General features: G+C 39.5%; 1 protein-coding gene across 1 annotated transcript in view; it reads left to right on the plus strand.

The window, feature by feature from the left end:
- nkain2 (sodium/potassium transporting ATPase interacting 2) overlaps positions 1-18413 on the plus strand; it is a 108953-nt gene that overhangs the window by 75953 nt on the left and 14587 nt on the right. The window contains exons 4-5 of the mRNA XM_005449640.4: positions 1063-1263; positions 16999-17059. Of these exons, the coding sequence (XP_005449697.1) occupies positions 1063-1263; positions 16999-17059 (262 nt within the window). The remainder of the gene's footprint in view (positions 1-1062; positions 1264-16998; positions 17060-18413) is intronic.

Raw genomic sequence — 18413 nt, forward strand, 5'->3', positions numbered from 1 at the left:
TAACCTTAAGTTTCAGATCATAAGAAATGACTTTTTCTCTGTGTGTGTGTGTATGTGTGTTGGGGGGGGGGGTACCTTTTAATGTGTTTTAATGTGTATTAGTGAATATTTATTCATTTGTCCCATGATTAGCAAGGCGAAAAAGAATAATTAAAGGCAAAAATCAGAGATGCTAAGCACTGATAGGTTTATTCTGATTCTGGTTAAGTTTCCAAGTCATCATTGTCATAGTGATAATGATGACAGTAGATGCATGTGCACAATTCACATCGAGGCCCAGGATCAGTGGATTGACTTTTTATTAGGTACGCCTTGCTAGCACCAGATTGGACTACCTTAACTCTTCGTGGCACAACAAGTTGCTAGAAACATTGCTCTGAGCATCACACAGTTGCTGCAGATTTGCCGGCTGCATATCCATCATGCAAATCTCCCACTCCACCACATCTCAAAGGTGCTCTATTAGATTGAGATCTGGTGGCTGTGGAGATCATTTGATTACACTGAACTCATTGTCATGTTCAAGAAACCAGTTGAAATGATGCTCAGCTCATACACAGGAAGAAAATATTTCCACTACGAAGCAGGATGGTTCCACGCTTTCATGTTGTTTATGCCAAATTTGCCCTTTTCTCGTCTCTAAAAGATGGCTGTGTGGGAAAATCCCAGCAGATCAGCAGCTTCTGAAATACTCTGACTGTCTGCCCGTCTGGCATTTACAACCATGCCACGCTCAAATTCACTTAAATCACCTTTCTTCCCTACACTGACGCTCAGTTTGAACTCCAGCAGCTCGTTTTGACCATGCCTACATGCCTAAATGCACTAAGGTGCTGCCATGTGATTGTTTAAATAGACACATGCATCAATGAGCAGCTGAACAGTTATACCTAATAAAGTTGCTGGTGAGTGTAAATCTAAATCTTAGATCAAGCCTCTCTTCACCTTTCTGTCTAGGTCTCAGGGTGCGACACATTCAGACGGCCTCTGCTTTGCTCCTTGTTTGTCTTCTGTCTGAGGATGTAATCAACCTCTTTCTGTCTGTCTCTCTCTGTTTGCCAGGACTCTGACCTTGTCTTGACATTTAACCTGTCCATGCACCGCTCCTGGTGGATGGAGAATGGCCCAGGATGCAGGGTGACGCCCATCACCCCTCCTCCCTCCTGGGCACCCGAGGACCACCGATATATATCTATATCTGGCTGTCTGATGGATTTTCAGTTCATAGAGGTGGCTCATTCCTCACTGCAGATACTCCTGGCTGTAAGTACTTGAGATGAATAAGTACAATGCACTATAATTTCAAACTCAAGTGCCTGCATGTAGTAGACATACTCGGGGTTTATTGCTTTAAAAGGCAGTCATGACCTGCTGGTACTGTAGATACAAATGTAGCAGTTTAGAGCCGACTAAATTTGCCATAATTATGAGGGGAACATCAGGCAGCCTCCACATGAAAAACCTAATGCCTGTGCACTGAGTGGGCCTGCGTACAGGTGGCTGCATTCAGCTATGCTCATCCTGCAACTTCACACCACGAAAACAGTAAGGCTCTGTCCAGTGATAGCTGGTCAATACTGGTAAAGAGTATTTGGAGATAAGGAAATGGATTTAAATGAATGCAGCTGTCAACCATTAACTCTTCAAAAGTGTGTTAATCCTGTCCTGCCTAGGAGATTCATCCATTCCTGTTGCATTTGTCAAGATTCTAATTTTTTTTCCATAGAGTTCTAGTAAATGTGATATTTTTAATAGGGTTTGTGTCTTTTTATCACATTTCCAAACCCAAACAACTAGAGGAAAGAGTTTATGGAATATTTTTCTGTCATTTCAGCGGTAGAATGAACTAGCTAGAGCTGATTATGTCTGCTAGTGACCAAAAAAACTCCTAACACAAGCAAAAAAAACCCCACAAAAGAACTTTTTGTGTATGTCTTAGAACAGCGGTCCCCAATCCCCAGGCCACGGACCGGTACCAGTTCGTGAGTTGTTTGGTACCGGGCCGCGAGAGTTGAGGCTTGGGTGTGAAATGTATGGTTTCCAGGGTTTTTATTTATTCCAGAAGTTGCTCTCAATGTTGTTGGCGCATTTCAAGAGGACGCTGCTAATAAAGTTACGCAATTACACAGTGAATTCACGTTTATTATTATATTTACAAAATACCACAGTTTTTGTCTTAGTCGTTTCATTTTATTTTGTTGTATTTATCCGCAACACCTTAAAAGCCGGTTCGTGAAAATATTGTCTGACATTAAACCGGTCCGTGGCGCAAAAAAGGTTGGGGACCGCTGTCTTAGAAAATTAAGTAAAATTAGTTAAACCGTCATATTTAAGGGTGTTATTAGATTAAAGTACATCTAGCCTTTCTTGTTGCCAACCATAAATAAATCTTTTTTGATCACAAATAATTACGTCGTTCTTTTATTTTACTAAAAAGAAAAAAAATCCCAGTTATTTCAATTTGTGTCCATCTCTGCATTAGTTTACATGTGCAGGTAAGTATTAACATATGCGGCAATTACATCCTATGCTTTGTACTTCTTTCTGTGTATGGATATGTGACACGGTGCTTTTAAAATTGCCATTATTCAAATGATATTTGGCTATAAGTTTAACGTATTCTAAAGTGTACTACAACCATGACAGCTCCTTGGTCTGCTGCAGTGGGTTGGACCTTTTAAGTACCTGTTTTAGACTAAAATGAGGTATCTAGTCTCCATTAAGTTAATAACTCATACCCTCATTAACATAGAATAGGCTGGATAAGCTGCTTTAGAAACCGTTCCTCTATCTCGGTTTTCTGCCTGTGTCTCTCTGTTTTATTTCATTTTTGCAAACGTGATAGTTTTCTCTCTGTTTCTCTCTGCCCTCAGTGTTTCTTCCTCTCCTGCACTGTCAAACTGTGATAATTAGGAGGATCAGAAGAGAGAACATACAGAGAGAAGTAAAAAGCGAGAATGAGGGAGGCCTGCCACTTCTCATATCAGTTTCCTCTGTACTGTAGCTCTGTTTGTACACATACATTCAAATAAGGAAGCACGCGCAATAAACAAGTCAGAGCTTTAATGCCACGGCCGTGCATCATTACGCCAACAAAGAACAGGGAAAAGGTTTCAGAAGCGAGAGACTCTCCGTCTTTTCGGTTTCATTCTGCATCTCGCTCTCTTACAGTGCATGACTGTCCCCTTCTCATGCCTACTCTGTGTCTCTCTGACAATCGATAGTGGTGCTTATAGTGTGGCTGAGTGCCAAGCCGCCGCACAGCTGTACCACTGTCTCACTGTAATTGGTGTGTTGAAACACTGTCATGCTCCATGAGCACAAACTCAACAGTCTGACAGGTTCACCAGGCGACCGCCAGCCTTGTTTAGTGTAATTGACTAAGTGTGGGTTAGAGTTTGCTTGAGTTACACCCTAAACTAAATGACTGCTCGTTATCAGGTTGATTGTCTGAATAACCGATGCTTGGCACATAATCCAGTATTGGTCTGTTGGTGTCCTTAAAGCTTCGTATGTATTGTTACTTCCTTTTCTGGCACAAAGGCTTTCTAACATGTGACTAACATTGTAAAAAAGGTGTCTTATAATCAAACTATATTGATTTGCAAAAATCAAAATGAGACTAAACTATGGGTCAGATTTATGTATGCACTGCACTTGTGCAAACTGGGTTTTGACATTAAAAAAAATTACTTTTATAAAAGAATCATTTGTATTTTTTTTAAAAGGTTACATGTAAGAGATTTTTCGGACTGACTCTGTTGGGTTTCTAGGAGCTCCTTTCTTAAGGGGTAAAATATAAAGCGGAGAATATTTAAATCAAGCACGCAAACTGAAACATTTGCAATGTGCAGTTTACTGCTAATTGTACTGATATTTAACAATGAGAACGATTGTTTTTTAATATCGTAATTAACCGACTTTTTTAACTTACCCGTAAAACTAAGCCACACCTATGAGTGTACTTAGGAACTGCCTTCACTCGCCATTTAATAAATCTGGCCTTATATAGACAAAAGTACTGAGCAACCTACACATTACACCTAGTGAAGCTGCTAACTGCAAAAAGCCAGGGCATGAAGCTCCCAGTGCACAGTTTCTAGGCTGATGTTAATGTCAAAGGGAGGGTTGAAGGTTTTGTATCTTTGTAACTTTACATGGTCTGATGTGGTTCCTTTTCAGTAATACCACTGAGAACTGACTGTTGAATACCTGGGGGGAGACATTTTACAAACGTATTTATTTCAGTGATGTCAATCTGTTACAATACCGCACTTGCATTCAGTGAGTATATGGTATTGGGACTGAAAACACTCCAATTAGAAGATTAGGAGGTGGAATCTAGTACTTACTTCATATAGTGTATTTTTGATAAATATGAAAATAATAGGTCAATTAATTCTAGAAACAATGACTTGAAAGAGATTTTGTTTGATATAGAAAAACAAACCCCAGTCTCCTGGGTTAAAGTCTTGTCTTTAAACCATATCCGCTATCCAAAGTGGATTATATACTACTTCCTTACTGCTAATAGACAAAGTGTTATTGAGTCTCATTATGATCTTTTTCCTTGATGTTTATGGCATCTCAAGCTCCCATAACATTAAAGAGTCATTAACAAAAGGCAGGAGCATGAGCCAAAAGTTCAGAAAGAGCTGAATTACATTTGTAAACTCACCTGTTTAGAAATGTCCTACTTTATGACACATTGTTTAAGTGGCAAAGCATGTTTGAAAGGTGATAATGATTGGGGTTTGCATGGATGATATTCTACTGAAAAAGAGCTCAGAGGACCTCATTAAAGAAAACACCAAAAAATGAACATGAACGGGTTAATCTCATTATTTGCTCTTGTCAAGTTTGAACTTACACACCACAGGTGATTGGATCCTTGAGCAACATTAATGGTGCTGGATCAATACTAACAGGTAATATCTGACAACCTGACAAAAAGGGGTAATGCTTGTGTTTTCAAGAAATGAAGGCGCCCTTGTTTCAATGGTGGAGGGAATCTAAATGCGGACAAGTCTGGACAGTGTGCAGAAGACAAATAGCCACTGAGGCATTGCAGCTGTCAGGTTCTTCAACACTACATGTTTTTTTTGTCTGGGTGGTTAGTTGGGTGTGTGATGGACTAGTTTGCTTAAGTGTCTCACAGCAGTTGGATTTTCGTCTCCAGCTTACTGAGTTCATGTGATGTAACAACTGTGACTGCAAATCTATTTTAGGTTGTTTTTTTTCCCTACAACAGATGAGAATATTTGTCTCATAAGAAAACAACTTGTTCCACTGTCAGTCTTGTTGGGCTTTGTCCCATGGTTCATTTATTTCATTAAGTGTTTATGATAAATCGTTAATTGGTTTGCTGCCTGACTTTTACAGTGAATTACTGTGTTAATTTCGAAGAGTGGACTAATTAGTTTTCTAAACTTTCAATTTCTTTACAGTTTGTTCCACAGAGTGAATATCAGCTGTACTGACATAGAGCATAAGGCTTCTCTGGGGAGAACTGGAGCATGCTCAGTGAAATCTAGGCCTTCAATCCCAGACGATAGCACAGTGGGGAAATGCACGAGCGTTACTTCTTTAATTACGTTTTTTTTTTTCCTCAACGCTATTGTACATCCTAATAGCACAAACAAAGTGATAATTATATTAAACAACATTATCTAAGAGGCTGTCTGCTGGCTCCGTGGTCTAAAGTGCATGCCTGCAAGTAATTTCAGTGATTAGCATAACTTCATCTAAAGTGGAGATACTAATCAGTGAAATCACCTACTATTTTTTTTTTGTTTTGTTTTTCTGATTGGGAGGAATGGCTGCATATAGCCTGGTCCCCACACACAGCTGAGTAACCCTGTCTCTGAGACATAATCGACTGATGAAAATTACCATTAGCTATGTCGGCTTGTTTGCATGTTACAACTCTGCACAGAGAATATGCTCAAATTAGGAGCACTTAAAACCAGGGATTTGATTTAATCTCTATTCTTCACTTTGAGAAAGAGACTGGGCCTTTATTATTATCATGATGGACTAAAACACTGCTTTGTTAACCGTGTCCAACATGTAACAAATAAATATATATCAGAATTTATATTAACTGAATTGGCATTTATGAGTAACGTAATAAATGACACAGAAAAGCAGATTTTAAAAAGTTATTTATCCTGTTTATTTAGACTAGTCTCATTTTACTGAGGGTTTAGAGACAATTTAGAGCAGGGATGTCAAACTTGCTTTAGAATTTGCGCCACATACAGCCCCAGTTTGAGTTCAAGTGGGGTGGACCAGTGAAACTCCCCTTTCTGTCAGTGTAAAGAAGTTTAACTAGATATTTAGTCCTCACATATCTTAATTTAAGAAAAAAATTGAACAATTTCAACAGTATGTCTCATTTTTTTTATACTAAAGAAATGCTACTGCGGTAAATGAAAGAAATTTGTCAGCCCAAGTCTTTGGGGGTAAATTATAGGGAATAAATATGTGAAATTACAGGAAAAAAAATCTGGTAACTAATTGCTGAGACTGTCCTGTAATTATAAAAAAGAAAGTTTAACTGTGGACCCAATCTAAAAAAAGAAAAAATTTCTATAGGACAAGACAGGAACTTTTCTCTCACTGAATTGTTTATTGGTTACCTAATTACAGAGCATTATCATTCCCAGCGCATAACATACCAACGATTTGCCACACCCCTAGGCGTCGCATAGTAACGCGAAAGGTACCCTTCCGCTTCCTTATGAAACGCTCTCAGTTCTCAGTTGAATCCAATAGAAAGCTGCTCGCAGCGGTAAGACACGCTTAGAGCAGAAGCTCCGGCCATCTATTCCAGCCCTAATCCTAACCTTAACCATAACCTTAACCCTATCACATAGTGTTTTCCAAAGTGATTCAGGATCTGAAAGTGAACTGATTTAACGTACATAATGCTTTATTAGGTTGATTTTCGTGTCACATGTAAAACACATGTATAGATTTATTTCAGCCTGCTCTCATGCCTATTGACGATTTGTCACGGTCATCTGTATGTTATGCGTTGGGATGAGAACGTGTTGCTAATTACTTTGGTTTAGTATGAATGACCATGGTTGAGGTCTTTATCAGTAGGCAAAGCTGTACAACCCATAAAAATAATGTTAAAAGTCTAAAATTTATGCCCGCCTTCACATTGTTCAAAGCCATTCAGTCGGCCGGAGCTAATCAGAATCAGAATACTTTATTGATCCCTAGGGGAAATTATTTTTCGTTACAGTGCTCCATTATAAACAAACATTAACAAAGACAGACAATACACTAACTAAGAATAGCACAATATATACAGGCATATATATACATAAAAGTCACTTATTAATAAATTTGCTGGGCTGATCCTGGCCCCCGCACCTTATGTTTGATACCCCTGATTTAGAGAGCTCACTGCTGCCAGACCAGTATGTCTACTGAATATCAGATTGCTACAGCACTGCTTTTAGGTTAACACTGCGCAGTATCACCAGTCAGTTAAATATTTTGTGCTCCCAATTGTTCCAGAGTGCTGCGCTTGGCAGGTTCATGGCATGGTACCCAAAAAAGCTCTGTGAAAATGGACTGTAACTAGTAATTTCAGTATGATCTATCAGACAGCCGTAGAGTTTTTCTCAGACTACATCTTGTGAAAGTAATTCTTTGAATTACAGGTTATTTTAAGGTGGAAATTATGTGACATTATTGTCAGTGGGATCAAACACGATGACATGTTAGGGTCAAGCTGTATTCACGGGTCTTGCTGCACGTTTCTTATAAGAACAACAAACTATAATCCTAAAAAACATATTGGAAATTGTGAAAACATAATGCAGAAATAGGAACAGAGTTACTAGAGCCAAATACCAGTAGGAAATCTGGCAAATAATGTGAATGTAAAAATTAGATGGTCTCTAAAAACTCTAAGAAAAGACCTTGTCGCTATCTATGCACCATGTTGTGCATGAAATTTTGTAGAAGTTCCTCATGTGACGTCATGCACGGATTGCTCCAGAGTCAGCCTGTTTGCTTGGAACCAAATTTACTTGATCCTACATTGTCACAACGATGTCACCTTGCTGTAGCGGCAGCACAAAGTCCAATGACCGACAGAAATAATACCAAAATGGCAGCTTGTCCAGGGAGTAAACGGTGAGTGTAGAATCACAGTTGGTGGTTACGTGCCTGCAAAAGTCCAATAAGAGCGTTGATGTCATTTTGGCCAGTGTTTGTCTTTTTAGGTGCCTTGCCAAATAGTGTTGGCGAACATGGTCCTCCAGGATGCCCCGTCTCTCACACAGTGCAGCAGCTCATTTGCTTTCTTCATCCAGTCTTTCATTCCGTCAGTGATGGTTTCTCTCCTTCCACCTCTGCTTCTTTCCCCCACCCTTTTCAAATTGTATCATCATATTGCATTCCTGCTCTCATTGTAATGTGTCCAAAGTATCCTCCTTGTTTCTATGTGGTCTTCTGACACAGTGATCTTTTGGTCTTGTATGTATGATACAGGGAGTGCAGAATTATTAGGCAAGTTGTATTTTTGAGGAATAATTTTATTATTGAACAACAACCATGTTCTCAATGAACCCAAAAAACTCATTAATATCAAAGCTGAATGTTTTTGGAAGTAGTTTTTAGTTTGTTTTTAGTTTTAGCTATTTTAGGGGGATATCTGTGTGTGCAGGTGACTATTACTGTGCATAACTATTAGGCAACTTAACAAAAAACAAATATATACCCATTTCAATTACTTATTTTTTACCAGTGAAACCAATATAACATCTCCACATTCACAAATATACATTTCTGACATTCAAAAACAAAACAAAAACAAATCAGCGACCAATATAGCCACCTTTCTTTGCAAGGACACTCAAAAGCCTGCCATCCATGGATTCTGTCAGTGTTTTGATCTGTTCACCATCAACATTGCGTGCAGCAGCAACCACAGCCTCCCAGACACTGTTCAGAGAGGTGTACTGTTTTCCCTCCTTGTAAATCTCACATTTGATGATGGACCACAGGTTCTCAATGGGGTTCAGATCAGGTGAACAAGGAGGCCATGTCATTAGTTTTTCTTCTTTTATACCCTTTCTTGCCAGCCACGCTGTGGAGTACTTGGACGCGTGTGATGGAGCATTGTCCTGCATGAAAATCATGTTTTTCTTGAAGGATGCAGACTTCTTCCTGTACCACTGCTTGAAGAAGCTGTCTTCCAGAAACTGGCAGTAGGACTGGGAGTTGAGCTTGACTCCATCCTCAACCCGAAAAGGCCCCACAAGCTCATCTTTGATGATACCAGCCCAAACCAGTACTCCACCTCCACCTTGCTGGCGTCTGAGTCGGACTGGAGCTCTCTGCCCTTTACCAATCCAGCCACGGGCCCATCCATCTGGCCCATCAAGACTCACTCTCATTTCATCAGTCCATAAAACCTTAGAAAAATCAGTCTTGAGATATTTCTTGGCCCAGTCTTGACGTTTCAGCTTGTGTGTCTTGTTCAGTGGTGGTCGTCTTTCAGGCTTTCTTACCTTGGCCATGTCTCTGAGTATTGCACACCTTGTGCTTTTGGGCACTCCAGTGATGTTGCAGCTCTGAAATATGGCCAAACTGGTGGCAAGTGGCATCTTGGCAGCTGCACGCTTGACTTTTCTCAGTTCATGGGCAGTTATTTTGCACCTTGGTTTTTCCACACGCTTCTTGCGACCCTTTTGACTATTTTGAATGAAACGCTTGATTGTTCGATGATCACGCTTCAGAAGCTTTGCAATTTTAAGACTGCTGCATCCCTCTGCAAGATATCTCACTATTTTTGACTTTTCTGAGCCTGTCAAGTCCTTCTTTTGACCCATTTTGCCAAAGGAAAGGAAGTTGCCTAATAATTATGCACACATGATATAGTGTGTTGATGTCATTAGACCACACCCCTTCTCATTACAGAGATGCACATCACCTAATATGCTTAATTGGTAGTAGGCTTTCGAGCCTATACAGCTTGGAGTAAGACAACATACATGAAGAGGATGATGTGGACAAAATACTCATTTGCCTAATAATTCTGCACTCCCTGTATTGTCATCCTCCTGATGAACCACATCTCTGTTTTCTTGATGGTGTCTCTGTTTTTGGTTTTTGTTTTGTTTCTTGTCGAAGCTTCACTTTCATACGTGAGGATAGGTATAATGTAGGCATCTAGGACTTTCTTTCTTGTCTTGAATGAAATTTGTCGATTGATTAAAATCTTTGTTAAGTCATAGAAAGTCTTTTTTCCTGTTGCAGTCCGCATCGTGATTTCATGGAGCGATCTTCTACCGCTGTTCAGAGTGGTACCCAGATGTCTGAACTTCATGACTTGGTATCATGTGGTCTGATGCTCTTTTGGCCAGTAGGTGGAGCTTTTTTATGTGTTGAGGAGTACCTTAGGTTTGCAGTAAAGTTGGTAGTGTACCTCAGTAAAAGGCAAACCACCTTTGTGACAACGAAAAACCAAAGCTTAGAACTTACATTAACCTGAAGTTACCTCGCTAACTCCTGATTAGTTTTTATAGCTGTTGTTTGGGGATTTTTAAAGATCAGAAAACAGAAATAAAAGATGAAGTGCAGTGTGTGGGAACTGAACATCAGTCAACCAAAGAAACCACAGTGCTCTACAACACTAATCCCATATTTGCTGAATAAGTAACATCGTAGTAAGATCAGGATTGCGGGGACTTTTTTCAAAAGCTTTTTTATAAAGGTCAGTAACACTGACTCAGTCAGTTAAAACAAATTAAGTATTCATTAAAGCTGTAAATTTTCACTCCTGCTCTTGGTGAGAAAATATAGTACACCACACCCTCTCCACACCCTCAACTCCCCCAGCATTTGTTTAAGTTTTAGAGGACATCATCAGCACATAAATAGATTTAATCCAATGGATGTGACATCTTCATCACAACACAATTTATCTTCAGTACAATGCCACAGACAGCTGTAATGGATTCGCTCATTGGAGATGAATCCATTTCTCATCAAAGAGCAATACATCCACAACACAAGGCGAGATTAGCAGACAAATAGACAACAGCTCTATCGTTAAGATTCAGAATGAACACTGTGAATGTTATGAGAATAAAGCAACAGGGAATGGGAGGGGTAATTGGTGGTGCTGGTCATGTATTAACCTGCAGATCTACTCAGCTGGTTTAAGATCTACAGAAAAAGCACTGTGCTTCATTGAAAATGTTAACTCCTCTTCGTTTCTGGTGTAGAACTAACTGCGTCACTGGGAGACTGACTTATGCATGCACGTCCATGGCATCTGTCCTTGGTTTTCTAACAGGTCTCATCCCGTGATGGTATCAGTGAATTATTGGTCTCAGGCCATGCAGAACGTAGAGTTTCCATCTTTACCGAACACCAGCTGCTTGACATTCAACTAATTTCTCCCTGCGCTCCGTTCAAAACGTCCAGGTGTTATCAGAATCACTGCTAAGGGAACATTTGGAGCATCATGATTGTAAAAAACTATGATGATTCACTTATCTTCCTTTTGTCTAATGGGATTTCTTTGCCTACGTAGCACACAGCAGCAATGGAAGTAATTTTAGCAATGCGGCCAACATTCCTGAGGATTTTGGTCTGTTGAAAGAAAAACAAAGACCTGGTTCAGATATCCTGACAATGCACTGCCAATGACATTTACTTTTCCTTTGGCGCCACTAGAGGTTGATATTTGTGGTTTTTCGTATCATTTCTCATCCCAGCTCACAGAACCTCTCATATAGCTGTAGACTCTTAGTGCAAGATTTATTAAGCAAGAGCCCGAAAAAGTGCAGATGGAAGTGGAAAGTTCTTCGGGTGATTCACTACCATCTATGATCACAGATGGAGCTAGTTTATTCAAGTGATAACCACCAAAATCTAGCAGGAATTTCTCCAATTAGCAGATTGTAAAGCAGACAGACCAACTAATAACACTTGCACAGCTTGCTACTTATAATCTGACAGACACAGCTAAGTGTTTGCTTAGGTTTTTGCTTGTGAACAGCATGAATAGAATGGTGGACAACATCCTCCATCAGGGCCATCAGGGGTGTTTCACTCCTTCTCTGGGTGAATCCTGACATCTTGAAGTTCAGGATTTATACATAGAAAAGCTGCTTCACTGCAAACAATTTAGCCATTTAAAAGGAACCGAGATATGCAGATATGGCTCTAAACATTTGAGCTACGAGCTGCTCCCAAACTGTTATTATGCACTTGTACTTATAACCACTACCACGGTGATGTCAATAGAAAATTAGGTAACACATGATTTTTTTTCTGTATCAAATAATGGTGCAATTAGCTGTAAATTGCCAACCGCAAACCTTGATATTCATGTTGTATGACTCTTCTTTCTCTTCTTTCCATGAAAGAGGAACTCGTGAACGGGAATCTACAAATACATGTGCAGCTCACTGCACGTCTTTATTAAATATCATTAGTAAATCTTACATCCTATTATTTTGTACTTTGTCAATACTACTAATCTGCAAATAAACCCAAACTTCACACTTAACAATCACACCTGTGGGTAGCTGAGTCCAGGCCTTGCATTTACCATCGCAACACCCCATTTCATTTTTACTTCATTTAATAAATTAATTGAATCATTGTTAACATGGACTAATCTGTTATAAATGCCATATGCGAGTCGTAAAACAAATACACTAAGAAGAAGAGTTGAGATTGAAAACATGCACGTACATGTGTATCAGCCACTCACAGACACTGCGAAACTAGGAGGTGTAACTGCAGTGCAGGAAGGCCACTTTGCCATCGTTATCATTGCAAACATTTGTTCAGAACACTCTGTTCAAGCTCTGAAGGGGAGAACTGTTGCAGTCAACTACATCGATGCAGGAAGAACATGCATATCTGACAATTTATCACCCATACCATTACTTTTCTCTACCTTGGAATAATGCCACTAGGTTTTACTGATTTACTGTTGCATAACTAACTACATTTGCAGTGTTTACCATGGCAACAGGCATTCGATAAACGGTATGTTTAAGAAATGGGATAAACTCCTGCCTCCTGGGATTGCATGTGCCCTTGTGCTCATAAAACCTAATAAGAATAAAGGGCTTCTGCTCTGAGTGAGGTACACGGTGCTGTGCGGTGAAATGGTGAAGTTGTACAAGTTATTGCTTGTCAGGCTGATCAGGGTAGGGATCCTGTCTGACTTGATGCTGAAGTGGTGCTTTTTCCATTTCCACTCGTCACACTGAACATCGTTCAGTAACTAGGAAACCTAAATCCACAGACAAAATGAAAAAAAGGAGCCAGAGCCTGTCTGAGAAACCTGGGTGTATAGCTCACTAAAAGGCAGAAAGCATGTACTGTGGAGAAGCTAAAACACCATATTTCTTTCTTTTTACAATCCCCGATAAAAAGAAAAGTTGATTTTAGAGGGGCCTAGTTCCTGAGAAGTAAAGATGGGCAGGGTTTTACCAATCTGCAAAACAATTGTGTCTGTCAATTTTAAACAATTTCAGAATAATGTTCGTAAAATAAAAACGTGAAGTATTTAACCATATACAGTACATAATATTATCAAAAGATTTCAGAGAATCTGGAGAAATCTCTGTGCGCAAGAGACAAGGCTTGAAATCAGTAATTGATTTCTGTGATCCTCAGGCCTTTATCAACAACAGTAATGAGTCCCTAATGGAAATTGCTATCACTTGTAACTCACGAGTAAAGCCTGCATCTCTGATGGTATAGTGATGCATTAGTGTCTGGACAGGCACCATCAATGCTGAAAGATATAAACAGGTTTTAAAGCAGGAAATGCTCCCATCCAGTACTAAACAGTATACTGCAGCTAGTCCAACAGCATGGCTTTGTAGTAGAAGAGTCCGGGTGCTGAAATGGTCGGCCGGCAATCCACTAAGCCCAGCAACTAGTCTTATCAGTTCCCAGATGGTTACAGACTGACAAAAAGAGGCGATGCTACACACTGCTAAACATGGCCCTGTCCCAACTTTTTGGAGACGTGTTTAAAATTACCTCTTTTTTTTCCTTAAAATTGTACATTTTCACAGCTCAAACATTTGATGTGATTTCTATTCTTGTTTGTGAATAACATAGGTGTTTATGAGAGTTGCAAATCATGGCATTCAGTTTCTATTTATACACACACTTGTTTTGTAATTGTCTGTGAGTTGTATCTTACACTGACAAAGTTTTTCTAGTTGGTTGAATCTGAAAATACTTAGAACTTCTTTCTTTTTAAAAAAAAAAAATAGAAAGAAATAACACAGCACACAGCTAAGATATTTGGACTTTCAACATTTGGAAAAGGTGAAATACTTTGTTTAGTGAAATAAACCCTGGTTAAAATTAAAGTCTTAAAAATAAATTAAGTTCAACTTTAACTATAAGTACTGAATAACCTGTCACTTAAAGAGAAGGTGCTGAATAATCTGTTGTAAGAGAAGAATTGAAATCATCAGAGTGTGTTTAATCACAAGCAGGAGATATCTCAGTTCAAACCCCAGTGATGAATGCAATTGAAACCAATATCTGTGTGTGGAATTAATGTTGTAATTTAAACCTTGAGTGTGGTTGTAAAGCTTTTTTTTCTCTTGGTAACAATACAAGAAAGCTGAATGCTGCAACCTTGAATGTGTGAGTGAGTGGGGGTGAAATACTACAGGCTAGAAAATGAAAAGACAAAATTGCCTTCAAGGAGAATGGCAGTGACATGATCCTTCAAGGCAGAGAGATGTGGATGGCTGTTGGCACATTTTAATCAAAATCATAGTCAAAACTAAAAATGTGGTTTGGAAGTGTTTGGCCCTACAAAACCTAAAATATTAAATATGCTATTTTCCAAGGTTCGTGAGCAGGATAGTCCAAATATAACTGCAGGGATCAAACATAGACACACCCAGAACTCCAGCAATAAACAAGATAAGGCACACACATGCTTACAGCCCCATAGCTAATATTGGTGAACCCCAGCTATCTTATTTGGATTTCTTGACTTCAGGAGGAGATATAATCAGACTTCTTGTAAACAGGATATTATGTTTATATGCAGCAAACACCAAAAACGGAATACTTGAGTTTCACGAATATTAACAGGATATTGATGTGCAGAGAAACATACTCCGTCACAGCTGATCAGAATGTTCCCTATCGCGGGGCGGCCACGGCTCTCCGCTCCCTGTTCAGTCGCGCTAACACAACTGCACCCAAAAGTCATTTTCAGAGCCAATGAGCCTGCAGAAGAAGACAGAACGAGCTCCCGATCATTGGCGGGAAACTCCCTAAACTCTTCAAAGTCTTTTAAGCAACATTTTGACTTTGCAATGCAAAAAGTCTGCTTCAAGTGAATACTAATATAAAAATATTTCAAGCTGGATTGTCAGCAGACAGGAGACGCAGCCTGAGGTCGAGGTCATCCTAATCTTTGAAATGATGCTGTCAGTAGTACCGACAGCTGCGATGCTGTAGGACGTAAACTTATCAGCATCTTTGACCAGTGGATATTTCTCATGGCATATCTGCTGCACAAAGCACATTTGTTTTCTCATCAGTTTTGATCCCCCCGCTGATACCGGCAGCAGTTTCCATCCTCCTGTATGTGGCTTAGCTTTAAGTAAATTCATCCCCCGCGCAGCGAAACACTGTATTCCTGACTCGTTTCCTTGTGTGAGGCAGAGGAGAGAGCGAGTACAAGGTGGAAGGAAATGGGATGTATAATGGCAAGAGAAAAAGGAAGAGAAGCTGGAAGGAATAGTCAGAGTGTGAGAAACGGAGGGGAGCTTTGGGAGCTGAACATTATTTAGAGTAAATGAGGTCAGGACCTTGAGATATACACTGAATCTCAAATGTAGCTCCTCACACTTGCAGCTAGCTGAGTGTTTATGCGCTTGTGTGTGTGTGTCTGTGTGTGTTGGCATCCTTCCATGTAGTCAATAGAATACCAACCAGGTCAATGTCATTTTCCCAACATTTAAAGCCATATTTCAGCAATAAGGCCTCTTTATTCAGGGTAATAGGTTAAATTAATGCCTCATACAAACACACGTGTATACCTAGTTTTCCTCTCATCCCACGTTTTATCTCTTCCCTCCATCCTTTTCTCCTCCTCTGTCATCACGGGGTAATAAGGTCACTAAAATCCCGACCTTACATCGACTGCACCTTCCTGCATCTTTGCTCCAATCGTCCACCTCCTATCGGTCTCCTAGGAAACAGACAGCCAATGGGAAAGCAGATCAGATAGCAAAAGGTGTTCTACTGGTGTGGATTGCTGTACCACTGTCTAAACATAACCCACACAGACACACACATGTTTAATGTAAGCTTCTCTCTGTAACAATCACAGCACAGAGCTGCAGCATCCTTTTTTTGATTGTTTGGCCCTCATTATTTCCAGGTATGTGAATGGCTTCAAACGGACATGACATGATGAGATGGAAGACTGTGAGGTTCACCTCTTGGTTGTACGCTCACAAAGCCCTACCCCACAGCAGTGGTGTAAGGTTTTCATTTTGATGATAATCACAAATGTAGCATTATCTGCCTTGACTTTGTGAGCTAGTCATTGCTTGTGACCGAGGCAATAGATGGCACATGTTTACCCACAGCATGACATTGTAGAGCAACAGTTGTGGCGCATTGGTTTTTTCTGTTAATAAATTGTGCATTAAAACAGTGTCTGTAGAGCTCTAAAACCATGAAAATTTGGGCTAACCTTGTGGTTGTCATTGAAAATATGTTTTTGCACACACACACACACACACACACACACACACACACAGTGCTCTATTTTGGAGCAAAATACCACAGCGCTGTTCCGCTCCACTTCCACCAACACCTGTTTTCTCTATCTGTTCCAACTATTTGTTCAATGTCTATCTCCTCACATGTTTTCCGCTTTCTCTCCGTGTTGCACAAAAGAATAATGTTCCTCTATTTTTTGTTTTTTTTTCCTTTTTTCTTTGTCTCTAGTTGGTGGGGTTTATCTACGCCTGTTACGTGGTCAAGCTTATTTCTGAAGAGGAGGATAGCTGTAAGTACACAGTCACACGCCTGCAGTCACATGGGCATATGCGAACAATACCTTGAAAGCAAAATGATGTTTTTGTTTTTTGAAACTTACATAATCCTCTATTTAAATGAGTACTTTCATCTCTTTTTAAGTGTGTGCGAGGAATAAATGATTACATATGGGAAGTTACATTGAGATCCACAAACAAAAGTTATAATTGATTCACATAAAAATATGCGACTTCTGAAATATCAATCTTATCAACATTCATTAAATACCTGCAGAATCGCATCTGCGGGATCCATATGAGTAGAGGGAGTTGCAAGTATTTACACAAGTTGCACAGCAGCTGTGACTTTATTAAATATTTCAAACTATTAATTATCTCTAACCTGGAGACAGGATTAGTGAGATTCTACCATCAGATTTAATTTTCTGCTTCAGACAGGTGAGCTGTCTCACTCAGAGTTTATAAACACCAGTCGTACCATTTGCCACAAAGCACACATCATCAGGTTTGAGCACTGAGCCACATTCCAACTCCTGAGGTATTTTTAGTTTACTGTTTGTAAAATTCATAAATCTTCACAAAACAGAAGTAAAACAAAGTCCACAATACAAAACAATAAAATACAGGCAGCACAGAGAAACACAGTGAAACAGGCAGGTATGGAAACAGAATGACATGACGAGGTTTAATTGAAAGACAGGGAAATGTCACAGGAACACACTGAAGGTTACTGAGTGGAGTGGAAACAGCTGGGGAACAAGAAACAGGTGAAACTAATCAAAGATAATGAGACAGGAAGTAGACTGACCTAGAAATGAGACACAGAAGTCAGGAGAGTATCAAAATGAAAAAAGAAAGTGATTATACGCAGAGACAAAACCCTAAGACACACTTGACACAGAAGTATATAAGGAAAAGGGCTAGAAAAATAACAAGTATACAAAATAACCTCAACCCAGAATACAAATGTAAATACATGGGAACTGAAACAAAGTACTTAAGGCTACAAATACAAAGGAGCATGACGATCAAAATAAAAAATACACAAATTATCAAAGAATTGAATGTCAACAGATACTCAAAACTCTGGGTCCACGACCAAGGACGTTGACACGATGAGAAGAAATTACAGTTTTTTTGTTCTGTCGAAAGGTTTAATCTGTTCTGAAATGTTTTGTTTGTTCGTTTGAAAAGATTTTTTTAAAAATTGCAGCCATTTAAACTGAGGATTTGATCATTTTTTCTCTGGCTGCTTTTGGCGTGTGTAGAAATCCAAAGGTTGACAAACTGGCTGTTCCTGGTTACGGTTGCTAAGCTCTGACTAAACTCTGTTTGGCAAGGTTCAGTGAATGGTTGATTTCTAAT

Source organism: Oreochromis niloticus, linkage group LG15 (genome assembly GCF_001858045.2).
Source record: "Oreochromis niloticus isolate F11D_XX linkage group LG15, O_niloticus_UMD_NMBU, whole genome shotgun sequence".
NCBI lineage: Eukaryota > Metazoa > Chordata > Actinopteri > Cichliformes > Cichlidae > Oreochromis > Oreochromis niloticus.